Source organism: Mus caroli, unplaced genomic scaffold (assembly GCF_978045245.1).
Source record: "Mus caroli unplaced genomic scaffold, Mus_caroli_1 scaffold_2, whole genome shotgun sequence".
NCBI lineage: Eukaryota > Metazoa > Chordata > Mammalia > Rodentia > Muridae > Mus > Mus caroli.
The window spans coordinates 121,413,711-121,440,384 of record NW_028227257.1 but is presented as its reverse complement, the minus strand read 5'-3'; the positions used below and the strand labels follow the sequence as shown (position 1 = coordinate 121,440,384).

The window sequence follows — 26,674 nt, the reverse complement described above, 5'->3', positions numbered from 1 at the left end:
GGAGGTAAAATTTAGAAGGATGAGATGGAGCCAAGATTAAAATAGAACAAGAAAATGTATCTGTAGCATGCTTTGCATTGCTGAGGTCCACCCTGTTTTGCTCTGAGCATCGTAGCAGCCATGCTGGAGACAGAAGCATGGATGTGAGCACAGGTGGAAACAAACATCACTAATGAATGTCTCGGTGTTGGCATGTACACGATGCAAATACACCAGGCTGCTCGGCAGGATCCTCCGTCCCGGGTACCAAGGGCGCAGTGCTTTCTCCTCCTGTGCTATCCCGGAGAGAGAACTGTTGGGCCCTCAGTGGTCTCTGCCAACAAATTTTGGAAACAAGCTCATAGGTCCATTTCTCATTGCTAAATGGAATATAGATAGATGAAATGGCACTTCTGCTAAAAGTAATTCCCCTGGGGCCCAATCCTGACTTGTAGCATGACTCAGGGTGATATTTAGCACATGTAGGTAGATGAATTGCTTTCAGGTTGGCTGAGCAGGCAGGCAGGCAGCCTGCCGTGACTATTTCTGTCTGCATAGGTTTTGAGAGTCATGTGGGGCGAGAGATGCTGAGATGTGAGGTGTCCCGTGTTGCAGTTCGCTGCACAGGTGTGTTATATGCACACTAATGACAAAGATGGCTTCTGGGAAACACTACCCTGTACTTCACTTGAAACTTCACTTGCAGATTTTGATGAGCAAGAGCACAGTGAGCACTCGCACTGCTGTTCTGGCAGGGAACAGTGAGCCGAGCTTAGGTTACCCCGACAAGGTAACAGTAGAAAGACCTAGCGCTCGCCACAGCAAAGCCGCCCAGTCACCGTGGAACCTGCCCTCCTTTGTTCCCAGGAGCATGGGAAGGGTGAGGGGACGAGGGTGGTAACCAAGACCATATTCTCAATCTGCATGTTATTGACTACAGTTAAATAATGGTCACCTTAGAAAATTTGTAAAGTACAAGTTAAAAATAAAGAGAAAAATCCATAATTCTGCCACAGAGATAAGTACTATATTTAAAAGTCAGGTGTATTGTATATAAATGGCAGCAAATCGACTCCTTTGTAGTAGAGTTTTCTGATTTCTAACTAACCCAGTTGTCACAGAATTGCATGGTCACCTCTGCAGTCCACAGGGCATTTTCATCATCCTCCCCAAAATGAGACAACTACTTTTAAAAGCTTGCTGCATTTCTTTCTGTTCAAATTGTTCTTTAAATGAAAGTAATTCCCCATGAGTGGCCTTTCACCTCGTTCCCTAAGTTGGACTCTAACGTGCCAGGCTTATTAGCTGAACAACTTTTAATGGCCCCCACTTGTCCAAAATATGCCAGGGAAGCAGTAGCTCGGAGCCCAGGGATGCTCATTTGGCAGCAGTTGGAGATTCCTGCAGCCTTCCAATGGCAGGTGCATAGCCAAGAAGTGGCCAGGGGAAATAGTCCCAGCTGACGAACTCAGTCTTCGGGTGCACGAGGTATGGCCTGTATTCACATCTCATTCAAGCAAGGAAATTACAGAGGCTGTTCATCTTCCTGGGCTACAGAACTTGGCAAGAACAGAAAATGCAGTTAGGGTAGAACTCAGTGACTGCGCATATGAGGCTTAGGAGTCTTGAGATGCTTAAGTTTAGTACAGAATTTGAAGGTTGGTAAGAGGCTCAAGAACCTATTCTGGCCTGACTCTCTCCATAACTGCCATCTCTTGCTTCTCAGTTACCTCCAGGTGAGTGTGAGGCGGTGAAAGTGTATGTCTTTGCAAGCTAGAGATCTCTCTCTCATACTTTATCTTGTAAACATTTTCATTTATAAAGGAAGTACTCATTTTACATCAATGTTCAAATGCACTTCATCTTGTTTGGAAGCACAATGTTCTTTCCTGGCTGCTGCTGCTGCTGCCATCTTAAAGCTTCAAGACAGAAAAACTGTGTCCTTATAACTGCACAAAGGAGGAGTGGGCTGGGGTAGCAGTGTGGATATTAATAGCATCACACTCGCCCCAAGATTCTTTCTCTCAACTTAGTTTTAAGACTGGGTCAAGTAGAACTCTTCGTCATTTCACAAAAGGTCATGCAGCCTTGACAGCCAGTCTTCTTATGCCACTTAGAAAAAGAACTGTTAGTTTTTTAAAGAAAAGAGTTTATTCCCCAGGGCCACTGGGGCACTTGGAAAAGTTTCCAGGTTTTGCATTGTATAGGGTCATCTGGGGCCTGTCAGCCTTCTGGTGATACAATTAAAAAGTCTGAAAATGTTTTGGGACTGACACTAGCAGAAAAGGTTTATTCATGGTTCAGATCTTTATTCAGTGAATATTTTTTTAATTACTGTAAAATAAACTGCCTCAAATAATGCCTTTTGTAAAATAACGAGTCTTTGATAAAATAGTATGTTCCATGACATTTATTACTTAATTTACCACTTTAGAAAGATATTGGATAGAGTTCTGTCCCTTTAACATTTACTTTTGGCTTCAGCAGCCAAAACTTGGGGGATTTTCATTTTTATTGTTAGATGATTGTTTAATGAGACAATTTCATATAAACTTAAAATTCTAATTATCAAAGTACAGATATCAGTGGGTTTTAGTACATTCTTAAAGGTGTACCCCATTAGCTTTCTTGTCCATCTCTGGCTACTTTCTGTGTCTGTGACTCCATGCTGGATTAGAGAGAGAGAGAGAGAGAGAGAGATACATACACGCATACATACATACATACATACATACATTTGGTCCCTTATGTCTGACATGTTTTCATTTTCACTTCATGCATTCAAGATTTATTTTCTATATAGCATGCTTTTTTATTTCTAAATAATATTGCATTATGTGGACATACCACGTTCTTCTTGACAGTCATTATTGGCTGTTGTCAGAGTGCTGCCTCTGATTTTTAGGGGAAAGCCCAAAGTGTTTGCTTCCATTCCTCCTTGAGTTAGGGTACTGGTGCGCCCTGGGGAGATTCCTTTGGTCCTGTCCGTCCATCCTCATGATTGATTGCAGTCTTTCTCCTGCTCTCTGTCACTGTAGTCATCCTTTATTGCTGAGCTTTTTATTGCTGCATAGTAGGTCAAGCTATTTCAGAGCTGCTATGCTCATCAATGCCTTTATGGCCTATTGATTCTGGTCACTAGTGCCTCCCTTAATGGTCAAAGGTCAAAGCTCCCTGACTTCATTTCTAATCAGTCGAAATGAAAAAAAAAAAAAAAAAGTCCTTAATATTTGAATGTAATTCAGTAATAATCTTTGGGATTTCCACAGTATTTATCGTGTAAGCTCAAGAGAAATTTACTAACACTGCACTATTATGGCTGAACTCCTGTCATAATCAATGAGAGTTCCATGTCGGGAAGGGTAGAAATGAGTCTGCTGGCCTCAGCTCTCCAGAAGTCAGTTTTAGTGTGGTTAGCTTATCACCATGTTTCCAGAACGCATTTTTAATTCCTGCTTCTCATGCCATTTAATCCGCAAGTGGATTTTCTATGCTATGGCTGGTGCATACATTTGATTTAGGCTCTGTGGGGCACAAGCCCAAGCACATGCTACAGTATCCTAGACACTCACTTTAACTAAGCAAGCAACCAAGTAATATCGGAATCATTAGCCAAATGGTTTTCATGAGAAATAAAATGTCTTATGAATCTAGAACATTATACAGCACAACATTCTAAAATGAATTCACTGTTTCTTAGAGTGAGCATTTACACATGTTAAATGAGTGACATAGCTGTGAGGACCACATATACAGACTGCTTATAGTCAGCAGCATCATTTCAGATTATTCTAAGGCCCTTGATTAAATATGAAAACAGCCCAGCTGTATTAATTTTTTTCTAATTAATGAGTAAAATACCTTTTAAAACTTCAGAAGCCCATGCATGTAAAATGTGGATTCCATGCCATTACCTAATTCAAGAAACTTTTAATTCACGTAACATTATTTCATTTCTGCAGTTTTCATAGTTTATAGTCTATAATTACTAGTCATAAGTTATTTAACATTAATGAGTTATTGAACCAAACTAATAATTACATTGTTAGCCTTGCCTCTGAGTCATTAGGTTTTTTAAAAACTATCTGTATATATTTTTAAAGTGTGATATATATATATATATATATATATATATATATATTAAAAATACCAAATCTAGAGATGTGGCAATTGTGAATATTTATACACAGAATTCAAAATTACTAAAAAAAAGTTTATATTGACTTTAATTTTTTCTATAAAGAAAAATATTAAACACAAGATAAAATTGTTCTTTGCCTTACTCTTTCTGCCCTAGCTAGCCCCGCTAGCCCCTGGCATATCGTCTTCTCATGTACTTCGTGTGCTTTTTCACTAAGTATGCATCATTCACGTGGATAGCATTTTCTGTTGCTTTTTAAACATTCACATGTGTGAGGATGAAGAAATGGCTCAGTGGTTAAGAGTACTGACTGCTCTTCCAAAGGACCCTGGTTTGATTCCTAGGACACACAGATGACCCACAACCTTTGTAGCTTCAGTTCCTTGCAATCCAAAACATTCTCTTCTGACTCCTCAGGCACCAGACACTCATGTGGTACCTAAACATGCATGCAGCCAAAACACCCTACACATAAAACTGATTAATTATATACACAAACAGTATATTCTATGTCATTATGCATTTAGCCTTTTCTCCCTGAGATATGTCCACACTGATACATGTTAATTTATTTTTTAAACTGCTATATCACACTATTAAGCTGTTGGGCTCGTCTCTGTTGAAGTTTATAAGTAGTAAAAAGTGAACATTTTTAAACTAAAATGAACGTTCCTTTTAAATTTATCTTTACCATATAATATATATCATGCATTATATTATGTTTGTATGTGTTTTTGGTAATAAACACACCAGACTGATTGGTATCTCTCACCTTAGGCACGCCATTTATTTTGGGAGATATTGAGCATCTTCTCTATTAGCCATCTAGATATAGAATTAGTTCCTGTCAGCCAGTCATCTGCCCTCTTACCCCACTTCTGGATTCTGCACAGTGTGGCACAGGGCCCCACACCTTTCTCTACTTTTGGATAAACTTTAGTTTCGATGTGTAAGTGATAGCATGGTGTATTTGTCTTTTTTCACCTGCTTTATTTTACTTAACATGATAACTTCCAGAACCAAAATCTTTTTTAACAATGAGCATTTTTTAAAGTGTCTTCTGTTTCACACGTGTGTGACTCTGGAAAGGCACAGTTTCTACATATGGGCATTTATGTCATGTGTGGGAATGGTAAATATGTGCAGTGTCCAAGCATAGCTGTCCCACTGGCGAGGAGAAAGTCCAGGCCTTCCCTTCCGCTCTGTGCATTGCAGGAACTGACTGTGGCAGGCTTGGCAGCAACTTGCTTCTCCTCCGAGCCTTCAGGCTAGCCCAAGTGCACTTTTAAAGGATGCTTCCTGTGCATCTAAGGTTTCGTGGCTTTTACATTTCATACTTTTATCCCCAGTTTATCTGGAATTGACTGTATGTGCAGAAGCCGCAAGAGAAGATCTGATGTCCCCTGACTCTCAGGACAGTGTCTCACTAAACCTGGAGGTTGCCTGACGCAATAAATCTGCATGTCTCTTCTTTGAGATTTCCACTCTACTAGGGCCGCCCCCTGTATAATTATGCAGATCCTGCAGTGCTTACCATGGTTGCAGACACTGTATATATACCTTGTGGGAGTTCTGTTCAACAGATTGCACTGGCTACCCAGGCTCCATCCTTGCTTATTATATCCTTGAGTTTAAAATGTTTTTTTTCTAGTAATACAGTAGAGAAGGGAGTAGCCATGGAATTGCTCTTGCAAGATTGAGAGTTGCATTTGCAGATATTAGGACTCAGGATCATATCATTGCCCAGTAGACTTTGATTTCTGGTTTGGTTTAATTTGGTTTTCATTATTATTGTACACCTGACTAACATTAAGATATAATTTTCCCCTAATAGTATTTTCCACAGGGACACCAATAAGTGTCCCCCACCTCCACTTCCTACTTCCCTGTTGAGTGTTGTGTGCCTATAGTGGATATAGGAAGTGAGATATAGGAAAGCCATTGTGCCCCTGGCCTCCATCACGGTGCCCACCTGAATCTGCACAGGCTCTTGTGCTTTTACTAATTAATTCCAGCCACAATATGGGAACCCATGTAAGTACCAGAACTTTTCAGAAATTCTGGAAAATAGCCTTGAAACCAGCACTTGAACTAGTACAGCTCATGCCTTCGATTGTTTCAGCGAGATGTTAGGTCCCCTCAGTTGGTTCACTTGGATCTTCAGGGGCCAAAAGCTGGTTGGTGTTCTGCTTGACAGTCAGAGCAGACAATGATGTGTGGTGAGATGTTTCCTTCACCCTTCGGAGAACTGCTCAGTGTTGCTCTAGTCCAAGGATGTTTGGAAAGGAAAATTGGACATGTGATTATCTTCCTAAAAGTGAGGGCCGTCCATTAGCACATCTTCAGCAGCTAATCAGCTTGCCATGACAACGAACCTGGCAGGTCTGCCTGGGAAAGGAAAGCCCTGACCCTTCGCCAGCTCCACGTGTCTGAATTGTTCCTATCGTTGTCCTCCCAGGGCTTCAGGAGCTACTTAATAACAAATGAGCCTAATCTTCCCAGATTTGTGTTCCTCATGGATTAAATAGGGAGAAAAGTGCTCTAACACTAAGGGAGAAAAGCCCTAGGCTCCAGAGTTTCATACCTAAAAATCTAATACTACACAATTGAAATGTTAGCATCCAACAATATCTTTGATAAAACATTTGATTTGCGTGGTTTGGTTGCTTATAATCGAACTAAAATCATGCACCTTCCAGCCTTTTTTTCTAAATGGAAAAATAAGCAATAATTAGTGTTTTAGGATCCTACATTACTACAGTGTGGGTCAGTTGCTGGTTGATCCCCACTTTAGTTGTATTATCAATCATAATGCTATTAGAGCCACAACAAATGCAAGTTACATTCCCAAGGGTGACACTAGAGCTGATACACAAGAGGTACAGAATGTAGAGGGCAGTGTTTTGTTCTCTGCAGTGACAAAATACTTCTCAGTCAGATGACTGTTGGGTAGGCTATAAAACAGTCCCACACTGTATGCCTTCTATTACCAAAGAGAGCGGTCCATTCAGAATAAACCTATGTTAAACCTTTTGTGATCCTTCTCAAGCACAAACAAAATCATGCCCTTGATGACCACTGGTATCTGCTGAAGCTCTCAGCTGAGAGGTAGCAGGTTTTCAGTGAAAGCGGGGTGTATACACACCTGGATCCCATCTCATCAAATGCTAGCATCAAAAGGGAGACCGCTAGAAGTCTGGAATTGAGGGTCCGGTGTGACACATTGTAAAATAGAAAACAGTCACTATGGTGTCTACTTGCTAAAAATTGCCTCAGCATCTCCTTTTAGAAAGCATCCGGGGAGTTACAGAGACAGAAGGGCATAGTGAATGGCACTGGGCTGCCGAGCTAATCAGACTCAGGCTATCAGAAATTCCAAGTGTTAGCATGTGCTCTCTTCTTGTGGAAGGTGGATAAAATCGGATAGGTGATCCATTATATTTTATTTATGTTTTAAGTGCTGCAGAACAGATTTTAAAACATCAGATAGTTTAGTTCTTAATTTTGAGTAAATGGTTCTTAAAAATCACTGTTTTTATATGGTGTTTATTTGCCTATTAAAATGATGTTTTATTAATTTTTTGAGGATGTCATCGATGCATACAAATCTATTGGGATTACGTTCCCTCCCTCTCTTCTGACTCCTCCCAGACCCACCCCAGTCCTTTGACCTTTCAACTTCATGTCCTTTTTTTTTTTTTTTTTTTTTTTTTTTTAATAACTCCATTTGTGTTACCCATATACGCATGGGTATATGAGCCATCCACTGGAATGATGTCCTACCACGAGCCACACCCGTAAAGAAAAATGACTCTCCCTTCCCCAGAAACCGTCAGCTGTCCTTTGCTCCTCAGCCAGAGATGGGGACAAGTGTCACCACCATCCATGCTGCAGAGTTGACTGGCTTGATCTGGTTGTAAGCAACCACAGCTTCTGTAAGTTCATGAGTGCGACAGGCCTGCCATGTGCAGGGGATCCTCTTTTGCCGTGGTCCTCCTTGACCTCTGGCTCTTGAAGTATTTCTGTCCCCTCTGAGATCTGCTGGTCCCTGGGAGGCAATGTGATATATATGTCCCATTTGTAGCCAAGCACCCCAAAGACACCTTTTCTCTGCACATTGACCACTTATAAGTTTCTGCATTCCCCACCGTCCATTGCACAAAGACACTTCTGGTGAGGTCAGAGAGTTTGCCGACCTGTAGAAGACAATTTGTACAGGTCCACTTAACACACTCCGAATAGTTAGGCTCACCCCTGGGGCCCATGAGTGCCCAGTCTTGGCCAGATTTGCAGTACAAGACATTTATTCTACCAGAAAGTTGTTGCTACCCCAGAACATTCCCGCCACTATTACAGCCATGGGTGTATCTTGTTGTGCCTGTCATTATTGTACCCAGGTTGTTACTGACATACCCGCTCAGCTCCCCCAGCAGCCTGAACGTCACCTCTGGTACTGTGAAAGCTAGCCAATGTAGAGGAAGCTTCCAGGTCATTACCAGCTTTGTTTCTCCATGTCCTATGACCAAAGTTGTGTTGATCTCAGTAGCAGGGCCTTACCATCAAGTTCTGCTGGGGAGCCGAGAACAGCAGCATAACCAGCCTGGGTTGTTCTGGGCGCTCGAGAACACTCTGCCTTCCAACAGAGGCACTCCACACCCGGAACTGGCTTTGTATTTGGCAGCCCCGGTTTCTGATGAATTATCCTGTGTGTGTGTGTGTGTGTGTGTGTGTGTGTGTGTGTGTGTGTGTATGTGTGTTATGAAATAGTAGGATTTCATATAGCTTTTCCAAACCTCTGTATTGTTAATACATCTCTTCACTATACTCCCCCATCCTCCTTGACCTCCCCAAATCTCCTTCCCAGTCCTTCCTTTCCCCTTCATATCTAATTGATTGCATTTTTATAAAATTAATATAGTCATATGCCTCAGAAGTTGTGATTTCCTAAAACCCTTAAAATTTCATAGTCTAATGGTATTCCTGTGAAAGTTTAAAGAGAGACTGCTTGGTAGCCATGACTTTTAAATTCATTTTATCACGTGTATTTGAGGGTGTGTGCGCATCGCACAGCATGAGAGTGGAATTCAGGTCTCTCCTTCCACCACATAGGTGCTGGGAATCAAACTCAGGGAATCAGGCAGACATCAAGGGACACTTTTAGCAGCTCTGACTTTAAAATTTTATAGATTATAATTCACAGTTGGTTCCATATCTTCCCTAAGCCTTTCTTATGGAACATGCTGACTTATGGCCATGAATGGTAAAGGGGAAAGATTAAGCTGTTTAGCTCTCTCTTGTCGTGTTGTAAACTGGACATTCACACTAGAGCTCTAAAACTTTCTTGACCACCGGACACTCTTTGTGTCTGTGCTTTGGAAGGGTCTGGCCACCTGAGTAGGCTTTACAGATCACCCTCTGTCTTTCAAGAATGTTGTCTTGAGAGAACCCTTCTGGTTCATTCCCATGCCCTCCCCCCACCCCCGCCTTTGGTAGCTTGGAACTCCTCTGCATTTATGTAGGAAGCAGTGGTCGAAAGAGAAGAGGAGGCCGGGTGGATTTGAGGCTGTTGGGTGAGTCAGGGCTTTAAGCAGTCTGAAGCCCTTCAGCTTGGTTTCAGATGCCGCAGTACAGAGCAGCTGTGGCTGGGTATTGACTGTCTCCAGGCTCTGTTCTTTCCCCCAGACAGTTATTGATGATGTTAGATCTCTCCTCCTCCCACATGTGATTTCATTTCTCCCTCAGCACAGAAATAGCTTCCTATGGCCCTGGTCTATAAATCAAGACTTGAGAACATAATTCCAGTGAGAAGCAGAAGCTAAGCAGAAATTTGAAAAGAGTACTGTGTTCTTTATTTTTGTAATTAGAACAAAATTTCTCTTAGAAGTTGAAGAACCTCCCCCTCTTCAGAAAATCTAAGCATAAATTATTGGTCTGGCTAATCAGTAGGCAGAAATGAATTTTTAGCTGGACACTATACGGATGATGCAACCTGGCCTTCCAAGCACTGTAGTTACAGGTTGCACCACTATGTCTGGCCCAGTCATTTGCTTTCGCATATCTAAACTGGCTCATTATTATCAGAATACAATATTTCATTGAAAGTACAGCCTTGAAATTCCTTTTTAAAATGAAATTTCAGAAGCTGAGGATATGGATCTCATGTGCTGTGCAAATGTGATGTCCCAAGTTTGGATCCCCACTTTACACTGAAAAGTCGGCTGCTACAGTACATGTTTGCATCAAAACAAGACTTTATAACTATAAATTAGAAAGTTTATGAACATCAGTGTTTTTCTTAGATCTGTACAGCTGAGTCCTGAGTTGGTGGTGTATTTAATCTCATGTAGAGAAGTAGACATGCAGAGACCTCCTCCTCTTCCCTTCTTTGAAAAGCTCTTTTCCTGCTCCTCTCACCATTGCCGCCTTCATTTAAAATTATAAGGCTGGGATTGTTCTGACTCCGAAAGATAAGGACATTTTTATTTGAACACTTGGTTTTCACTCTGAACTTAAGTTTTCCCTTCTCTGCTTCTTCATCTTTGGGGTTGAGAAGACAGGAAGTGAGGGATGTGACGGCCTTTGACAGGCCATGGACACATACTTCCCATCCACCTTTGACAGGCCATAAACACACACTTCCCATCCACCGGTCTATTCATGCACTGACCCTTTGCCTGAATAGGATCTCTGATCATGACTGAGTCCATTGGAAGAGCCTGGTGTTGTGTTAGCCGGGGTGTTAGAAAACCCTTCTCTCTGGATTTCTTTGACTAATCAGGACACCTGTTGTGGGGTGGGCCTCAGCAGAAGTCTTACTTCCTGTGTAATTTATGGGGATACCACAGGGAACTGTTTGTCTCATTTTTGTCTAGTAACACATCCTCTTTGATCTTCGCTTCCCATATGGTCTCTGAAATCTTTTATTCATAGATTCAAAGCACTCACACAAAATGCTTTTGTCAGAGAATATTTAACATCATCTAAAATGTTCTCTCTCTGTTGCTCCCTGGGTTTCCTCCACTTGGAGTGTTTGCACGAAGCATCAAAAGTCGTCTTCTCTTTGGAAGACTGGTCATAATATTATTTATTTATATCTTACCCTTTTCCTGGCATTTTAGACAGCTGTTAAAAGGGGATCTAAAGCTGCAGTCAAGTATGTGGCATGAGTTTAAGGTTGAATGAAAACTCGAGAAGCAGGAAACCAGCATAAGTAGAAATGAGGCAATGGGTGCCACAAAGTTCACCAAACTCACTGACCGAAGAAAACCAAGACTGGACTCCACCCCTGCCGCCACTACTGAAAGGAAATACCCGAGTCAGACTGCAGGCCTTGCCTTTCTCCTACAGCCTTGGAGTATCTGCTCTGCCCTCTCTAGCCACCTTGTTACCCCTCTGTGAGTTTGGAGTGGGGATGAACCAAAGCAAATGTCTGTCTGCCTGTGGTGACAGCTCAAGGCTCCTGTTGGGAGTTGTCGTGCCCTGCGTGAGAGGCATCATTCCTCGTCTGGAGCAGTCTCTCCCTAACCTCCACACCACCCTCAGGTCTCCTAAGTAACTACAAAGAGACCCCTTGCCCTCTCTCATTTGTTATGACTCGTAGACCACGAACCTGTGCCATTGTTGGGGACAAATTCATAACATGCAAAATAACTAATCTTGACTTAGGGCCATTGTCATGTTTCACTCGCCCTCCTTACTGAGAGATTGGGAGTTGCCTCTAGAAGAGAGGGGACTAAAGGCTAACTGTACAGATAGCCAGGAAGAATGAGTCTCGGTCTTCAGCTAACAGAATTACTAGAGCTAAGACGGAGAAGGAGAGGAAGATTTCTGTCTGTTGAGGCTGTGGATGGGCACTAAGTACTTTCGGAAGACTTTCCCAGAAGTTTAGTTAAATACCAAGAATAGCTTTCAGACTGCAGGCAGTTCCTCCTGCCTTGGCTAATGAATTTTTAAAACCAGGGTCTTCAAGCCTCTTAGGGATTGATGGTTTCAGTTTGCCTTCCCTATTCCTTGATCTTCAAGAAGATAAGGCAAACTCCCTTGTTAGCATCTATTTTATTGATTGACTTTGCTGTTCGTTACTTAGGTAGTGTAAGGATGGCGAGTATCTGTGCTTGGTGAGGAAAAACTATCAAGATTGTTGTTGAATTTTGTCTGATGTCCGACTTGTTCTGACACTCGGAGGATGAGTCTGAGGGAGAAACTGCGTTTCCTCACCATCTGCCTTTAGAAAGCTACAGATGAGGCCCCTCCCAAGCATAGGACAGTTACCTGTCGGTGGATGGTAATAGTTCTTGGAACTTTGAGCACTAGGGAGGCCCTGCTTCTTCCATACCAAGTGGTAGGGTAAACTGAGCCCAGGACATGGCTGATGGGAGTCACACTAAAGGGAAATTTCTCCTGACAATGGGACTAATGCTTTGAAGTTCTAGTCTTTCTGTAGGTGTTATATTTTAAAAGAGGTATTCTCAGCAAAAAGCCAAGAACATTCAAGAAACCTGCATCATAAAATGGTTAATCTGCCTCTTTTGTTTAAAAAAAAAAAAAAGAAATGATTGAAAATCACTTAGAATTTACTTTTAAAATTGAACAGCCCTAAAAAATTCCTATTGAGGCATTCCAGTATCCTATTCAGTTCTGGATGGAATCAGGGCACAGTCTCTCCCGTAAGAAGAGCCGTCCATGGTCTGGAACCAGAAACCAGGAACTACCACAGTTGTGATCATGAGAAGCAGAAGTGAGTGATTGGGCACGCTCTCAATGAAAAGGAGCAAGGGATCAACTCCCATTCCTGTTTCTTGAAGGACCTTCCAGGTCATTGAGGAGTACACAGTCAGTCCAGACAGTAGGGCCCATGCTATATTTACAGTTTCTGGAGTAGTTCTCGTAAGTGAAGTTTAATTTGTTATTGCCCATGGCTAATTGCTTCAGTCATTGAAAGTTCTTTGCATCTGAGTGATAAACACAGACCTGAGAAGGGTAAGGAGATGGCTTGGCAGAGGGTCTGTCACTCCACTCTTATCTTCACTGTGACCTCCCCACCGCCTCCCCAGTCAGGCAGTTCACAATAGGCAGGGGAGGGGAAGCATTTTCTGAGAATGTTCCTCCTCATAGGAAGTGACACAAAGTAAACTTGAGCCTCACTAGACTGCTTAGTTTCCTGTATACAGTGCATACATATGTAGTTACATGGTACCTGAACAGCAGCCCTGGCATTCAAACAAGTCTTAAAAGAATTTTTAGACAGCTTCACACATTCTTGCCCCAAAATAGCATTCAAAGTGTGAAGCAGCCTGGCACATGAGGCAAGTTCAAGTACTTGCGAGTTCCTGGAATGTAGGCTTGTGTGGGAAAGGGCAAACTAAAGGGACCAGGTGGCAAGGACCTCCTGGACCACCCTCAGATGTTTGCATTTTGTCTTCTGTGGGTCTGTCTGTACTTTAGCAGTGGGGGAATGCTACCCATTTATTGCTATTTGGTAAAACTCAGTAGCAACAGCAGGAGACAGCCTGAAAGGATAAGAAGACAAGACCGATTAGAAGAAAGTCAGAATGTTGCAGCCTAAATAGGATCAAAGGATGGATGCCCAACCTATGTCACCGGTAGTGGGGGTGCCCCCAGTGAGAGCCATGCGTGAGCTTCTGCAGCATTTGTGTGAGTGGAAAAGACTTGGGTGCCCCGGGCAGGGAATAACTCATGCTTTTCAGGCTGAGTGACCCATGGTGCTAATAGAGTGGAAAGAATTGTAACATGTTGAGCATGAAGTGGGGTTGAAAATACTGGGCTCATTTCACAGGACCTGCTGTGGTGTTTGTTAGTCTTATGATGAGCCAGGTGTGATTTGTAGTTACCAGCAAGCCTTCTTTCCTGGTTGCATAAGCAGAGAGAGGGATGATTACATATTGATTCATAGGCTCTCAAGGCTCATGAGCCAGATTCTAAGCCTTGGTGGCCAGGAGCAGTGTTCACTGCAGTGGCTGTGTCCATGGGGCAGTACTCACTGCAGTGGCTGTGTCCATAGGGCAGTACTCACTGCAGTGGCTGTGTCCATGGGGCAGTACTCACTGCAGTGGCTGTGTCCCTGGCAAATGCTCAAGTCACCACTCATTCTTCTTATGTGACTTCTTGTAGCCTGCTCATTAGACAGCCCTCGGGCCTTGGCAGAGTATGAACAAGCAAGTTTCTTGACTCCTGACAAAAGACCAAATTCAGGAAGATTTTCAAACACAATGTGCAACTCTAAGAAACCATTTTTATCTACAAATGAAAACTAATTCCATATGAATAGAATTTTACATTGATTTCTATATATTTTATGAAGCACAAAAAATGCATAGTCCCTGCCTAAAATAAGTTTTAAGACAAACTAATATTTTACTTAAAATTCAAAGCTTTGATGGCTAATTTGCCAGTAATCTTCTTTTTATTCGTTCTCCATCTCCTGACCTGAACAATTCTGAGCATATGAACCATCCATTTAAATGATGGTTAGTTAATTTAAGTTATTTAAAATTATGACGATATTTTCCTATTGACACAGAACTTTTGTTGATGATTCAGTCATTGTGTGTGAAATGTCTTTCACATTCCAGTGGAAGATCCTAGAACACAAGCTACTTGGCACCTTCAGAAGGGACGTGAAAAGGAGCCAGGGCGGAGTCCTGTGGGCACAGTGCCTGTAGACACATGGTAGGCAGCCAGCGTCAGTTGGGAAGTGCTTCTAGGAATAGATGGTGCGGGGAGTGGAGAAAGGGAAGGAAGCGGGCCTATCCTTCCCGGCTGAAGCTGCCTCTGCTGTCTCTCCCATGAATCTGACTCTCACAGCTCTAGAGCAGAGTGAGTTATTAAGCAGCATTTCAGATCCTGTGTATTTTGTTCTTCAGTCCTGGAGTCACAGAGTGAGCAGTTTGAGACTCCCTTAAAGTAAGAACTTTGAATGCACTGTTCTGAAGAACACACACTGTAGTTACTACACGATATTGTCAGTTCCCTGTCAGCTTAACTGGGTAATCTGTGCTCTTCCGCATACCTTTGCAATTTGGCTTATTTTTAATGTTCATTATTAGCTTATCTTCCTAATGAGTTATGTACATTACTTTAAATAGGAATAGGAAGATGATTTTAGCTGAAGATTCCCATTGACTTAGGTATGCCCTGCTGTGTTTAGGGTACCTAAGTCCTTTTCAGCACTCAGATGCAATTTGTCTGATTTTTTTTTTTGTCCCATCCCTCCCCCCCAACAACAACAACCAAAAAAAAAAAAAAAACCATACAAAACAATCTGTTGGTACCTGCTCCTCATGACAAAGGGTGAAATAAGTTATCTGCTTGAGCACAGTTAGGCCTCTCCTCAGTATTTACCTCATTACCCAGAGCAGTGCACTGCTCAGTGCTTCTCACATTTTGTGAAGTAACATTGCGTCTAAAGCGTCTCCTGTATGCCAGGCAGGCAGGAGGCTGGGCCCATGGCAGAGTGGAGCCACACAGCCACAGCCTCTGCTACTCTGAGCAGAAGCCCAGAGTGGCTTGATAAGGTTGGTAGTTGCAAAGATGAAAGCCATTATAGAGTGTTCCATTAAAGTTAAACTCCCATGGTAGTCGAAGCTGCACAGGCTGTTATGAAGCTGTTCTGGATGGCAGTTTGGTTAGCAGCAGGTATTAATATTGACATAAGACCTGATTGTTTTGACAACTATACAGTGAGACATTATCAGTCCTAGTGTTTGGAGAACTATTTTTGTGAATAAAATGAAGTAACAAAAGTTCTGAGAAGCTGGGCAGTGGTGGCGCACGCCTTTAATCCCAGCATTTGGGAGGCAGAGGCAGGTGGATTTCTGAGTTCGAGGCCAGCCTGGTCTACAGAGTGAGTTCCAGGACAGCCAGGGCTACACAGAGAAACCCTGTCTCGAAAAAAAAACAAAACAAAAAAAGTTCTAAGAAACAGAAACTCATTGCAAGAAAGAAACTACTTTCTAAGCTGGAGAGCTGGAGGACGGTTGGGACCTGCCACCAGGAACAAGGCAAGTAGCCCTCAGTGAGATTTGCTCGCAGTTCCCCATCCACCACCAGCTGTGCCTTTTGCAATGGGGTAAAAGAGCACACTAGCTGGAGCCACAGGCTCAGAGCTCAGACAAGATGAGTATTCGCTGATTGACTCCATTCATGGGAGCAGTTACCCTGCTTGCAACTGAGTCCTGGCCCTGGCATGTGACCGGCTGTGCCCATGATGGAAAGGGGGGCAATCACACACATTTTCACCGAGCAAAAGTCCCTCCCATCTTTTTAATTCTTGGGGAAGATGGCAAGGAGTTAGAGAGGCGTGTAGAGCCGCAGCTCTGGCAGGTGACCCTCTGTGAGCTCTATGTGTTTATTTAAGCTCAGAGTTACAGCTCTTTCATAAACTTTAAAGAAAAAAAAAATCTATGTTCTTACCCCAAAGGAATAACTTAATAACTTTGCTTTTGTGTGTGTGTGTGTGTGTGTGTGTGTGTGTGTGTATCTGTCTCAGTGTTTAGGCATACTGGTTTTGGAATGATAGCAAGTAGCATGTTAGGTTTGACCTCAGCATTTCTAGTTGCCAAAAATAAATTTACTTATGGCCCTGTGACAAAATTATTGTGCATATGATAAAAGAGCTAGTATATTCAAAATGGAAATACATATCTTAAGTGCAATGCTTAATCATCTAGTCTGTGTTCTATCTCACTGTCCGCTAATGTCATACTGTCCTGTGTCAATTGATCCATGGAAGAGAAAGGCAAAAAGGTGAACAAATATATTTTCACATGGAAATTGTTTTCTATATACATAAAGTATAAGCCAGTGGCCCCCAACCTTCCTAATACTGAGACTCTTTAATACAGCTCCTCATGTTGAGGTGACTCCTAACCATAAAATGATTTTCATACTATTTAAACTGTAACTTTGCTACTGTTAGAAATCATGATGTAAATATCCGTGTTGGAATTTCCAATGGTCTTAGGCGACTCCTGTGAAAGGGTCTTTCCAGGCCCCAAAGTGGTTGCGGCACACAGGTTGAGAACCACTGCTAAGGAAACTAACTCAGATACTGCCCTGTTGTAATGATTTTTAGTGTATACTTTAGCTTTTTATAAGGTAACTTTTGATGCAAAGCATGCCCGTTAACTTGCTTGTCTATGGGGGTCTCTCATGGCTTCCTTTCTAGTGGTTATTGGGGTCTTTTCAAATGTATCTGATACGCCTGTGGTTTCCCGGCACCACAAATGCCACCTCTGTTAATACGCTCAGTTCTGCATCTCTTTATAATCTGCCTAGTTTCCAAGTACAAAATACAGCTTAAAAAGTAATGAAGATGGGTAATTTTGAATTTTATTTGAGGTTTTTTATTCATTTACATAATTAGATGTAACAAATAGTTTTGAAATGCAAACTAAGCCCACAAATTAATTCTATGACAAAACCTCTTTTTTTTTTTTTCTTTTTCTCTAGCTCAACTGAAAAGTCATTTCCTTGGAGATCAACAGGTATGGTTTTTTTTAATTATGTAAAAATTGTTTTTTGTTTTAGATCCAAATAAAGAAGCAGCTACTTAGCTAGCAGCCATGGCCTGTGCAAGCTAGGCGAATGCTCTGCCACTGAGCCGAATCCCTAACTCCTACTTATCGTATTCTTTAACTCCCTACCCCTTGATGGAGTAAGCCAAGCAGAGCTCTTGGCAGTACTGAGACTGCACTACTTCGCTCTGGTGTAGTAGTTGCTGAATCCTTCATCCTTTAGCATAATTGAAAGTTACAGCATTGCACAGCAATTCCCTTAATAGCAGCTGTGTTTCTGAAGCTTTTCGTTGCAAGGAAACAAAGGGGACACCAGGAAGGTTATTGTAAAAGGATAATGACTCATCTCCATCAGATGTCTCATTGTTGTTCATACTTAGAGTTACTTGAATGTTCAGCTTATATTCTTCCATGTAAGATATCTGCTAATCCTGCTGTATAGTATAGTAGGCTTTGATATAGCTTGTGTATCTTCCCCTAAACCTGTGATGGGAAGGGTGAATTCCATTACAAAGAGTATCTGCCCCTATCCCAAGGGTTACATTCAGTCTTCACTCAGCTTGTGGTAATCAAGCTCCTACACCATGTGTTGGATGTTCTGCACCCTGCACCCTGCACATCGTCTTAGCACCGCCCACCTGGTCCTCGCACTACCAGGCCAGATGGAGGTTATAAGGTGAGCAAGTCAGCAGCAGATGCCCAGTATCTAAGCTTAATCTGCATTTGACCACAGAATTCTAATGCCGTTCACACTGCTAGCCGACAATGATTTTTGTTCAAACTGCTCCTACTCACAAGATCACCTACAGTTAGTAAAAGGGAAGATACTCCATAGGAGAATATGTGGCTACCTTGGAAATAAGGTGGAATTTCATGTTATAGATGGTCACTTCTGAGATAGCTATGCAGAGATGAGCCCTAAGCCCCACCCAGTCTTCACCTCCACCAGACTAGAGAGGAAGCATTCACACCAGACAGAACACACAGTAGCAGCATTGTGTGGGAATATTTGAAACTAGGTTTTAAAGAGAGATATTAGATATTAGAAGGCTGAATTAGACCATCAGGGACATTTAATCTCTCAGTAGCTATGAAGAGACCCTGGAAGCCCTTAAAGAGAAGTCATGTAGTTTAAACATCCTCTGAAAGACAGCATAGTTATAGATTAGAGGGAAGAAAAATATAGCAAAGAAAGACTGGCTGGAAACACACTGCTAATTTGGTGTGGGAACATCTGGACTAGGTTATTGCTCGATGTGGAGAGTGGCTTAGTGTGGCCAAGCCTTGAGGTCTTGAGCAGTTTAGGAGGGCAGCTTCATTGAAAAACTAGGTGAGTTAGAATGGAGAGCCAGTCTCTGGGACACTTTGGACTTTGATGTTGGGCATGCTAGATTTGATGGTAAACGGAGCAACGGGATATTCAGTAGTGAGGTATAAATGTTAAAGCAAGCCCCAGTCCAGGGTGCAGGAAAGCGTTCCTGTTGAGCAGATAGTTCTCTGCACAGTCACATTTGACCAAGTGCTTCAGACATGTACCCAGAGTGCTGTGGAACGGGCCGTCTGAGCAGCAGCTAGGCTGGAACCTGGAGAGCAGCCCTGCTCGCTGCTCCTGGGAGGTAATCAGAGATGATCTGAAACCCGAGGAGCCCCGGGGTGTCAATTGGGACAATTCTTCTTTCCCTACTTTGTCACAGTGTGTCAGGTCATCACAAAGAGCAGGACGACCGATGCCGGCCTGGCTGACCTAAGTGAATGAATACACTCATATATGAATGGACAGTAAATGTCAAGAAGGCTTGAGGGCACGTACATTAGATTCACAACTGAACTTGAAGCCCTTGGAAAGTTTCATTTTCCTCTCTGCACAGGGACCTAGAAAATGGGCATTCCTTAGGAAAAATTAAAGAAAAACCCTCTGTCTAAGAGGGGCAACTGTGTTAGTTTAGGACAGAATATATATTTAGAAAAAAATTACAAAATGTTGTAAGTTTTTAAAACACCAAAGAGCTTATTTTGATTCTTAACTACTGTTCTCGAGGTGCTCTTGAAAGTCTTACACTGAAGGCGTGTCCAACAGACAGTCTGTGATCCCAGGCATTCCTGAGAGGCCAGGAATGCCACGACACACAAATCAGGGAAACTTTTTTCTATTTCTACAAATTGTTGGTTTGTTTGCTTCTCTCTCTTTCTCTCTCTCTCTCGCTCTCTCTCTCTTTCTCACCTCAGTTGTATACTCTTGATCATGAACTTGGTAGATGACAGTGTCATGTTGCAATGTCAAAAGGTTGGGAACTCTTGGTAGCCTCACAGGACATTAGTACAGTTGTAAATCCTGCCTTGCCGACAGCCATTGCCACCCACCTCCCTTCCTCCTCCTCTTCTTCCACCACCTCTTCCTCCTCTTTCTTTCTCTCCTTTTTTCTTTTCTTTCTTTCTTTTTTTTCTTTTCTTTTTTTTTTTAACAGCAGAGCCTTTCTGTGCACCCCAGGCTGTCCTGGAACTCACTGAGTCACATCCCAGTCTGGCCTGGCTCAGCTCCTTCATGCTGGGATTCACCATACACAGCTTATGGTGTTTTCTTTATTGCACATTTAGCATGTATGATGTGACTCTGACCATACTGTTTCCCTTGTAGCTCTTTCTGTCTTCTTGATATTATAACCTCATTGAGGTATAACTCACATGCTCTACAATTTACACTTCTACACATTTCAAAATCATTAAAATATACAGAGTTGTGCCCACATCACCACAGTCAATTTCAGAACATTATCATTACCTGTAAAGATGCCACACACATTTTATAAGTCAGTATCATTTTCTACCCAAAACTACTAATCTTAAGCAGCCACTGTTGTCTTTCTTTATGAACTTAGGAATTTTCCAGTTCCAGACATTTTAGTATCTGGGTTTGTACAAGGTGTGGCCCCTCATGATAGACCTCTTTCAGAGAGCATTGTGTTCTCAAGATTCACCCTGTGTGTGTGTGTGTCGGCACTCTGTCCTTATTGGTAAATAATCTCCCTTGGGATACTGGAGAACACGGTCTTTACCCACTCAGCAGTTGATAGGCACTTGTCCTCCTTTCGGCCATTGCTTTGAATATTTATGAAAACCTGTACATGTATATTTTTACTGTACATATAACTAAGAACAATCGCCCAGCCAGCTTGTAACTCAGAGTTTTTAAACAATTGGTAAAATGGTTTCCAGCGTGGCTGTGCCTTTGTAACATTCCCACCAATAAAGCACAGGGCTTTCACATCCCTTCCCACACTTGGGGTGTACTATAGCTGTCCTGGCACGTGTGGCGAGGTATCTCCTCATCATCTGTTTGCACCTCAGTGATGGCCAGCGTCAGTTTTTTCTTACTTCTTCAAGCACTGGGGAATAGCAAAGCTTATCCTTTAGTCTTCCTATCTGCCCTCCCCATCTTTTTTACTATTAGAAAAAAAAAAAAAAAAACATCATTTTCAATGTGCTTGTCACATACCTAATTGGTATTTTACAATATAAAAAAGTATAAACTAATTACTTATAATTAATCTCATCTCAATTGTCTGTGAATTACACATATAGTTGCCCTTGTAAGTAAACTTGAGAGCACTGATGTGCAGTTATGTTTGCTGTTTGTTTGCTTTTTAAGTCAGGGTCTCTCTATGTAGACCAGGCTGCCCTGGAACTCTCTATGTAGACCAAGCTAGCTGCTGCCTCCCCAGATGCTTAGTGTGTTAAGTATGAAATTCCTCTATTGATTGATCTTTAGTATTACATAGGAAGGATTTCTTGACACCTTGAATGTGTGTATGGTTTCCAGCGTCTAGAGCAGAAGCCTCACCCTCTTCAGATATTCAGATTTAATGGAGAATTGGAGCAGAGACTATAACTACTATAACTGGCAGGAAGATGCCTGAGAATGTTGAGAAATATGTTCCATGCTTGTATATGTACTATTATTCAACATTAGAATTTTCTGATTTTTGCTGTAAATCAGTGTGATAACATAACCATATAAAAATGCATCTCCTGGATTTTTTGAAAGAAAGCATGTGAGGTGTATACATACAGTATTAAGATCCTCAATGTATGTGACCAAGTTGCTTCCCCTCCCTCCCAAGTATATGAGATTGAGCCGTTTAGTTTCTCCTTGATGTCTTTTGTACCTTGAAAATATAAATTATCCTTAGTGTTAGCACTTTTTCTTTCCTATTGGAGGGTACTGTGTGATGGGTAAGAGTTACTTATGGTCCAGCAATAATAACAGCTGTGTCTCTTCGTCAGTCTTTGGCTGGGGAAGCAGAACCCACGCCAGCTAGTTAAATACAGGCAATTTGAGGCAGAGAGCCCGTGGGCTGCGAAAGTAGGGTTGGGAAGATCTGGAAAGCGAGCACCCTAGAGACTGATGAACCTAAGTGTCTGCCTCTGTTCCGAGGGCCGGGGGTGGCAGGGTGCTTGACTCTGTCAGAGTCTCGGAGGAGGCAGAGATTGGGTGAGATTTGTTTTTACATTTGTTGGAACCAGGAAGAAGCATCCTATGGCAGAAATCCTGTCTGGAACTGAGATGGGCTGGTACTTGTCTTCTCTGCTGTTCTTGCCCACCCAGCAGCTGCTGCCTAGCTTCTTGAACTAGAGAGGGCAGCTAGGGTTTTAGCTACCAGCGCCTGACAGACGTTGGTGTTCCTATGTTTGTGATGCATGGTACAGACAGATGAAGATGTACGGTGGGGAATGCAGTGTTTAGGACTCCTTGACCTTCCTCCCTCATCTCCACACTCTGACCCCCATTATCAGGACTCATGTCATCGGCAAGTAGCAAATATCCGTTGACAGGCTTGATGGTTTTCTTTCTTTTTTTTTTTTTTAAATATTTTTTATTACGTATTTTCCTCAATTACATTTCCAATGCTATTCCAAAAGTCCCCCATACCCCTCCCCCACTCCCCTACCCACCCATTCCCACTTTTTGGCCCTAGCATTCCCCTGTACTGGGGCATATAAAGTTTGCATGTCCAATGGGCCTCTCTTTCCAGTGATGGCTGACTAGGCCATCTTTTGATACATATGCAGCTAGAGACACGAGCTCCAGGGTACTGGTTAGTTCATAATGTTGTTCCACCTACAGGGTTGCAGATCTCTTTAGCTCCTTGGATACTTTCTCTAGCTTCTCCATTGGGAGCCCTGTGATCCATCCAATAGCTGACTGTGAGCATTCACTTATGTGTTTGCTAGGCCCCGGGATGGTTTTCTTAAAGAGGGTGTGTGTGTCCATTTTTAGCTTTTGTCACCCCAGCAGGCAGTGCAATCATTGCATTATGTGTGAAATATATAAGAATACATAAAATATATGGATATATAAGCATTAAATATACTTAACTTACATACATAGCAGTTAAATGCTGCCCACATATCTCCCCCAGCTCAGGGATCAACTTTAGCAATTCAGCTGCCCTCACCGCAGCAGGGCCCTTCTTCCCACCCTGAATGACCTGGCCCCTTCTGTTTCTTAGAGCACCATAGCCCAGACTCTTACCCCAACTGGGCCTTAGAGTCATGTAGTTATGGTTTTCCAGGGCAGGCAGGCCTCACTTTCAGATCTTACAGCCACAGATGGTAATAGTTGTTCTTTTCCCATCACAGCATTATTGTGTTTTTCTGATGCTCATCCGCTTTATACCCATGCCTGTGGCAGCTGAACTGCGGCCATGACAGTAACTCTTTAGCTACAAGGTCAGGAAAATTGATTTTATGAGTAAAAGTAAAATCTGATTCCTTTTATGCTCCTTTTTCTAACAGATAATAGATGGCCTTTTCCAAGTTCGAGTGTAAGTTAATAATTGGAGTAAAATGATGGTTTTAGTGTTCTTTTTACTGTAAACCTTATTGTATTAGTTCTCTGTGTGTAGAACAGAAAGAACACACTGTGACAATCCTGCCCAGAATGAGCAGGGGTGGCTTTAACATGAGAAAAATATTTTCAAGGGCTTCAGTGTGCTGTGTTTTTGGCTTGGTCTCAACAGAAGACACCACCATTCTTTGCCTTGGCTCCTGTAGAAGAAAAGACTTCATAGAAGGGCAGGGTCTGAAGGTCTAGCACAGCTTTTATCTTCTTCATACTTTGCTTTTACTTGCAGACAATTTCTCTGGGTTTTTTCCCTCCCTCTTTGAGGTTTTACAGATTTAATTTGAAAAGTTCATCCCTTCCAGCAAGAAGCCTTCCAGCAAGAAGGTGAATCGATAGCCACGCCCAGTGTGGAGGATGCTACCTTCCGCTGAAATGCCAAAACTGAGCCCAGCTGTTGAGTTTTGTTTTTAAATAGACAACTTACTGCAGCATCTAAGGAAGAACTTGGGATGCACTGAGCTCAGAGATTTCCATTTCTGTCTAATTCAGCTCAGGAAAGTCTGGTTTGACTTGGTGGTTGGTAGATGGTTGGTGGGTGGTATTTAGCCTAAGAGTGGTAGGCTTTTTGGAAAGAGACTCTAACCAAAGGATGAGGAAAAGATGGCAGTCACACCCTTTGCATCCTGCAGGTGGGTCTCTACCGAATGCCCTGAAGCACTGGCTTCCCTCAGCTCTGTGCTGTCTGTCTGTCCGACCTCTTCTTCATTCCTCTGCATTCTGTACCTGACACCACAGTTTCACTTTTTAAAGCACTGGTGCACTTCTTTTTGTCTAGTAGAGGACGAGAATGTACTGTTTTGTGTCTCTGCTCTGTATTTTCCTTAGCCTGACATGTCTAGTAACCTGCATTCTGCTCTGACAGTTCGGAGGTGGCGGCGGCGGCGGCCCGTGCTGCCTCTGTCTCTTGGGTGAGGGTATCACATTCGTCATTCATCCTCACAGATCTCTTAACATGTCACGTATTTGTACAGTTGCTTATGATCCTTCAAAGCTAGAGGCAACTTTTAAGACAGTGTATAATGAAGTAGAGAATAACATCAGAATCCTAGAAAACATGTACTGAAATAATAAAGGGCAAAGGGCACAAGACTGCAGACTCAGGCACATAGACTGGTTCACACACTGTGGAAAGAAGCCTTTGGATGCAGCTTTTGGTTTTGGTTTTTGTTGTTGCTGGGGTTTTTTGTACAAATATAACTGTGTCTGGCCGTCAGAAAGAAGCTTGTGGAGCCAAGATTTGTTCTTTTATCAGTGATCACTGGTTGTTGCTTCCGTGCTCTGGCCATAGCTTGTGAAACGTGAGTTGCTACAGATCACAATTTCACAGTTTTTCTGTTCCAGGAGGGGGGAAAAAAATCACTATAACTAAAAAGTTGCCAGTTTAAGAAATTCTGCATTGAAAATGTAAACGAGGAAAATACCTAATTAAAAAAAAAAAAAAAGGCCTTGTCCTTCCCAGGGCTTGAAGGACAGTCTGGGTCTACATGAAAAGTTCTAGTCTAACCAGTGTTACATACTGAGACCCTGCCTCAAAATAAATTTTTTTATTTTATTTAAAAAAAAAAAATTCTGTGTGTGAGGTGGAGGGGGCAGAGCACCAGAAAACTAGATTAGAGAAAGCACCTGAGTTGCAGAGCTGAAAGACATGCAACTATCTACCCACCACACGGTCAATGAAACCCGTTGCTGTTCTTGTTTATGAGTGGAGGGGTTTTTTTGGTTTTTTGGTTTTTCGAGACAGGGTTTCTTGGTATAGCCCTGGCTGTCCTGGAACTCACTTTGTAGACCAGGCTGGCCTCGAACTCAGAAATCTGCCTGCCTCTGCCTCCCGAGTGCTAGGATTAAAGGCGTGGGCCACCACGCCCGGCGGGATTTTTTTAAGTGCGTATAAAACTAGTGCCTTATGCATGCAAGACAGTCTCTCTCTCCCACCCACCATGAACTCATCCCCAGCCCCTTTTACTTTTATTTTGAGACGGGCTCAGAATTTCTCAGTCAAGTCCGTCTGTAGCCTGGAGAGGCCTTGAACTTGGGATCTTCCTGCATCAGGCTTCCAAGTGACCAAGATTACAGGCCTGAACCACCAGGCCTGGCCAGGCCCTCTGGTGTTAACACTAACGTGGTTCCTAGAAAGTAATATTGAAAAGATTAATGAAGATTGATTGAGGGTTGAAGCATTGGTTCTCAAAAGGAAGAAGTTCAAGAGGCCAAAAAGATTAGAGCTTCTCAAAGAATGAGTCAGCAAAAGACACGGGGCAGTGAAATGGGGGACCTTGAAGTGGACCCACAGGGCACTTGCCCGTGCCCCGCAGATTCAGATGAGGAGGAGAAAATGAGGTGTATAGTTAGGACTTTTGATATTTGACAAGAAATGTGGAAGGGACAGGAAGTGATTGTCATACAACTTTTAAAGCGATTATTTACCTTCACAGTGCTCTGTTCATTCAGTGTGTATACGGTGTACGAAAATGTCATGGTTTGTGAATGTTGTCCACCTGTCTCTGACCTGTGTGACATTAGAAGGTCATGTAGCCTGCCAAGTTTAAGACTATAAAGGCAGGTTCTCCATTTTGTTTATATAGAGATTTTTACTTCTCAAATGTATAACTAGATACAAGGTCTGCCACCAGAGTGAGCTTAAAGACCCCAGACACAAAATCTGAAGGTAAATGAGAGAGGAGACTTAAGACAATTTTTCTTTTTTTTTTTTTTTTTTTTCTTTTTTTTCTTTTCTCCATCTGGAACAAGTAATTTCAACACAAAAAAAAAAAAAAAAAAAAAAAACCACACACACAAAAAAAGCTTCAGCTCACCTAGAGATAAGACCAGGTCTTAAATGGGAGCCCACTGTGTGTCTGTACAAGTGTGGAGGCCTCAAGACGGACGGACAGCCAGTAGGAAGCCTGCTGTACTGTGCATAGTATCGAGTAGCCGATTAGATGTGAGCTGGTGTGTAAAATGACTACTGTGTTATTGGAGGCCTCGATGTTTTATGACTTATTGTGGCTCTCAGCTGTACAAATGACAGAGCTTAACACATTCATTCACTTCCTGTTTATCTTCTGAACGCCAGAAGGGTAAGAGTTTCTTTTAAAACTAACTGTGGAGTCCAGGTTT

The 26,674-nt window shown here is 42.4% G+C and overlaps 1 protein-coding gene across 15 annotated transcripts in view; it reads left to right on the top strand.

Moving 5' to 3' along the window:
• The window catches only part of Pkp4 (plakophilin 4), a 207,345-nt gene that overhangs the window by 121,075 nt on the left and 59,596 nt on the right, over positions 1-26,674 (top strand). For 14 of the 15 annotated variants that reach the window (XM_085834896.1, XM_085834893.1, XM_029474653.2 and 11 more), the window contains one exon: positions 17,591-17,625. The exons of the other annotated variant lie outside the window; for it this stretch is intronic. In XM_085834896.1, coding sequence (XP_085691022.1) covers positions 17,591-17,625 — 35 coding nt within the window. The remainder of the gene's footprint in view (positions 1-17,590; positions 17,626-26,674) is intronic. 15 annotated transcript variants of the gene reach the window in all.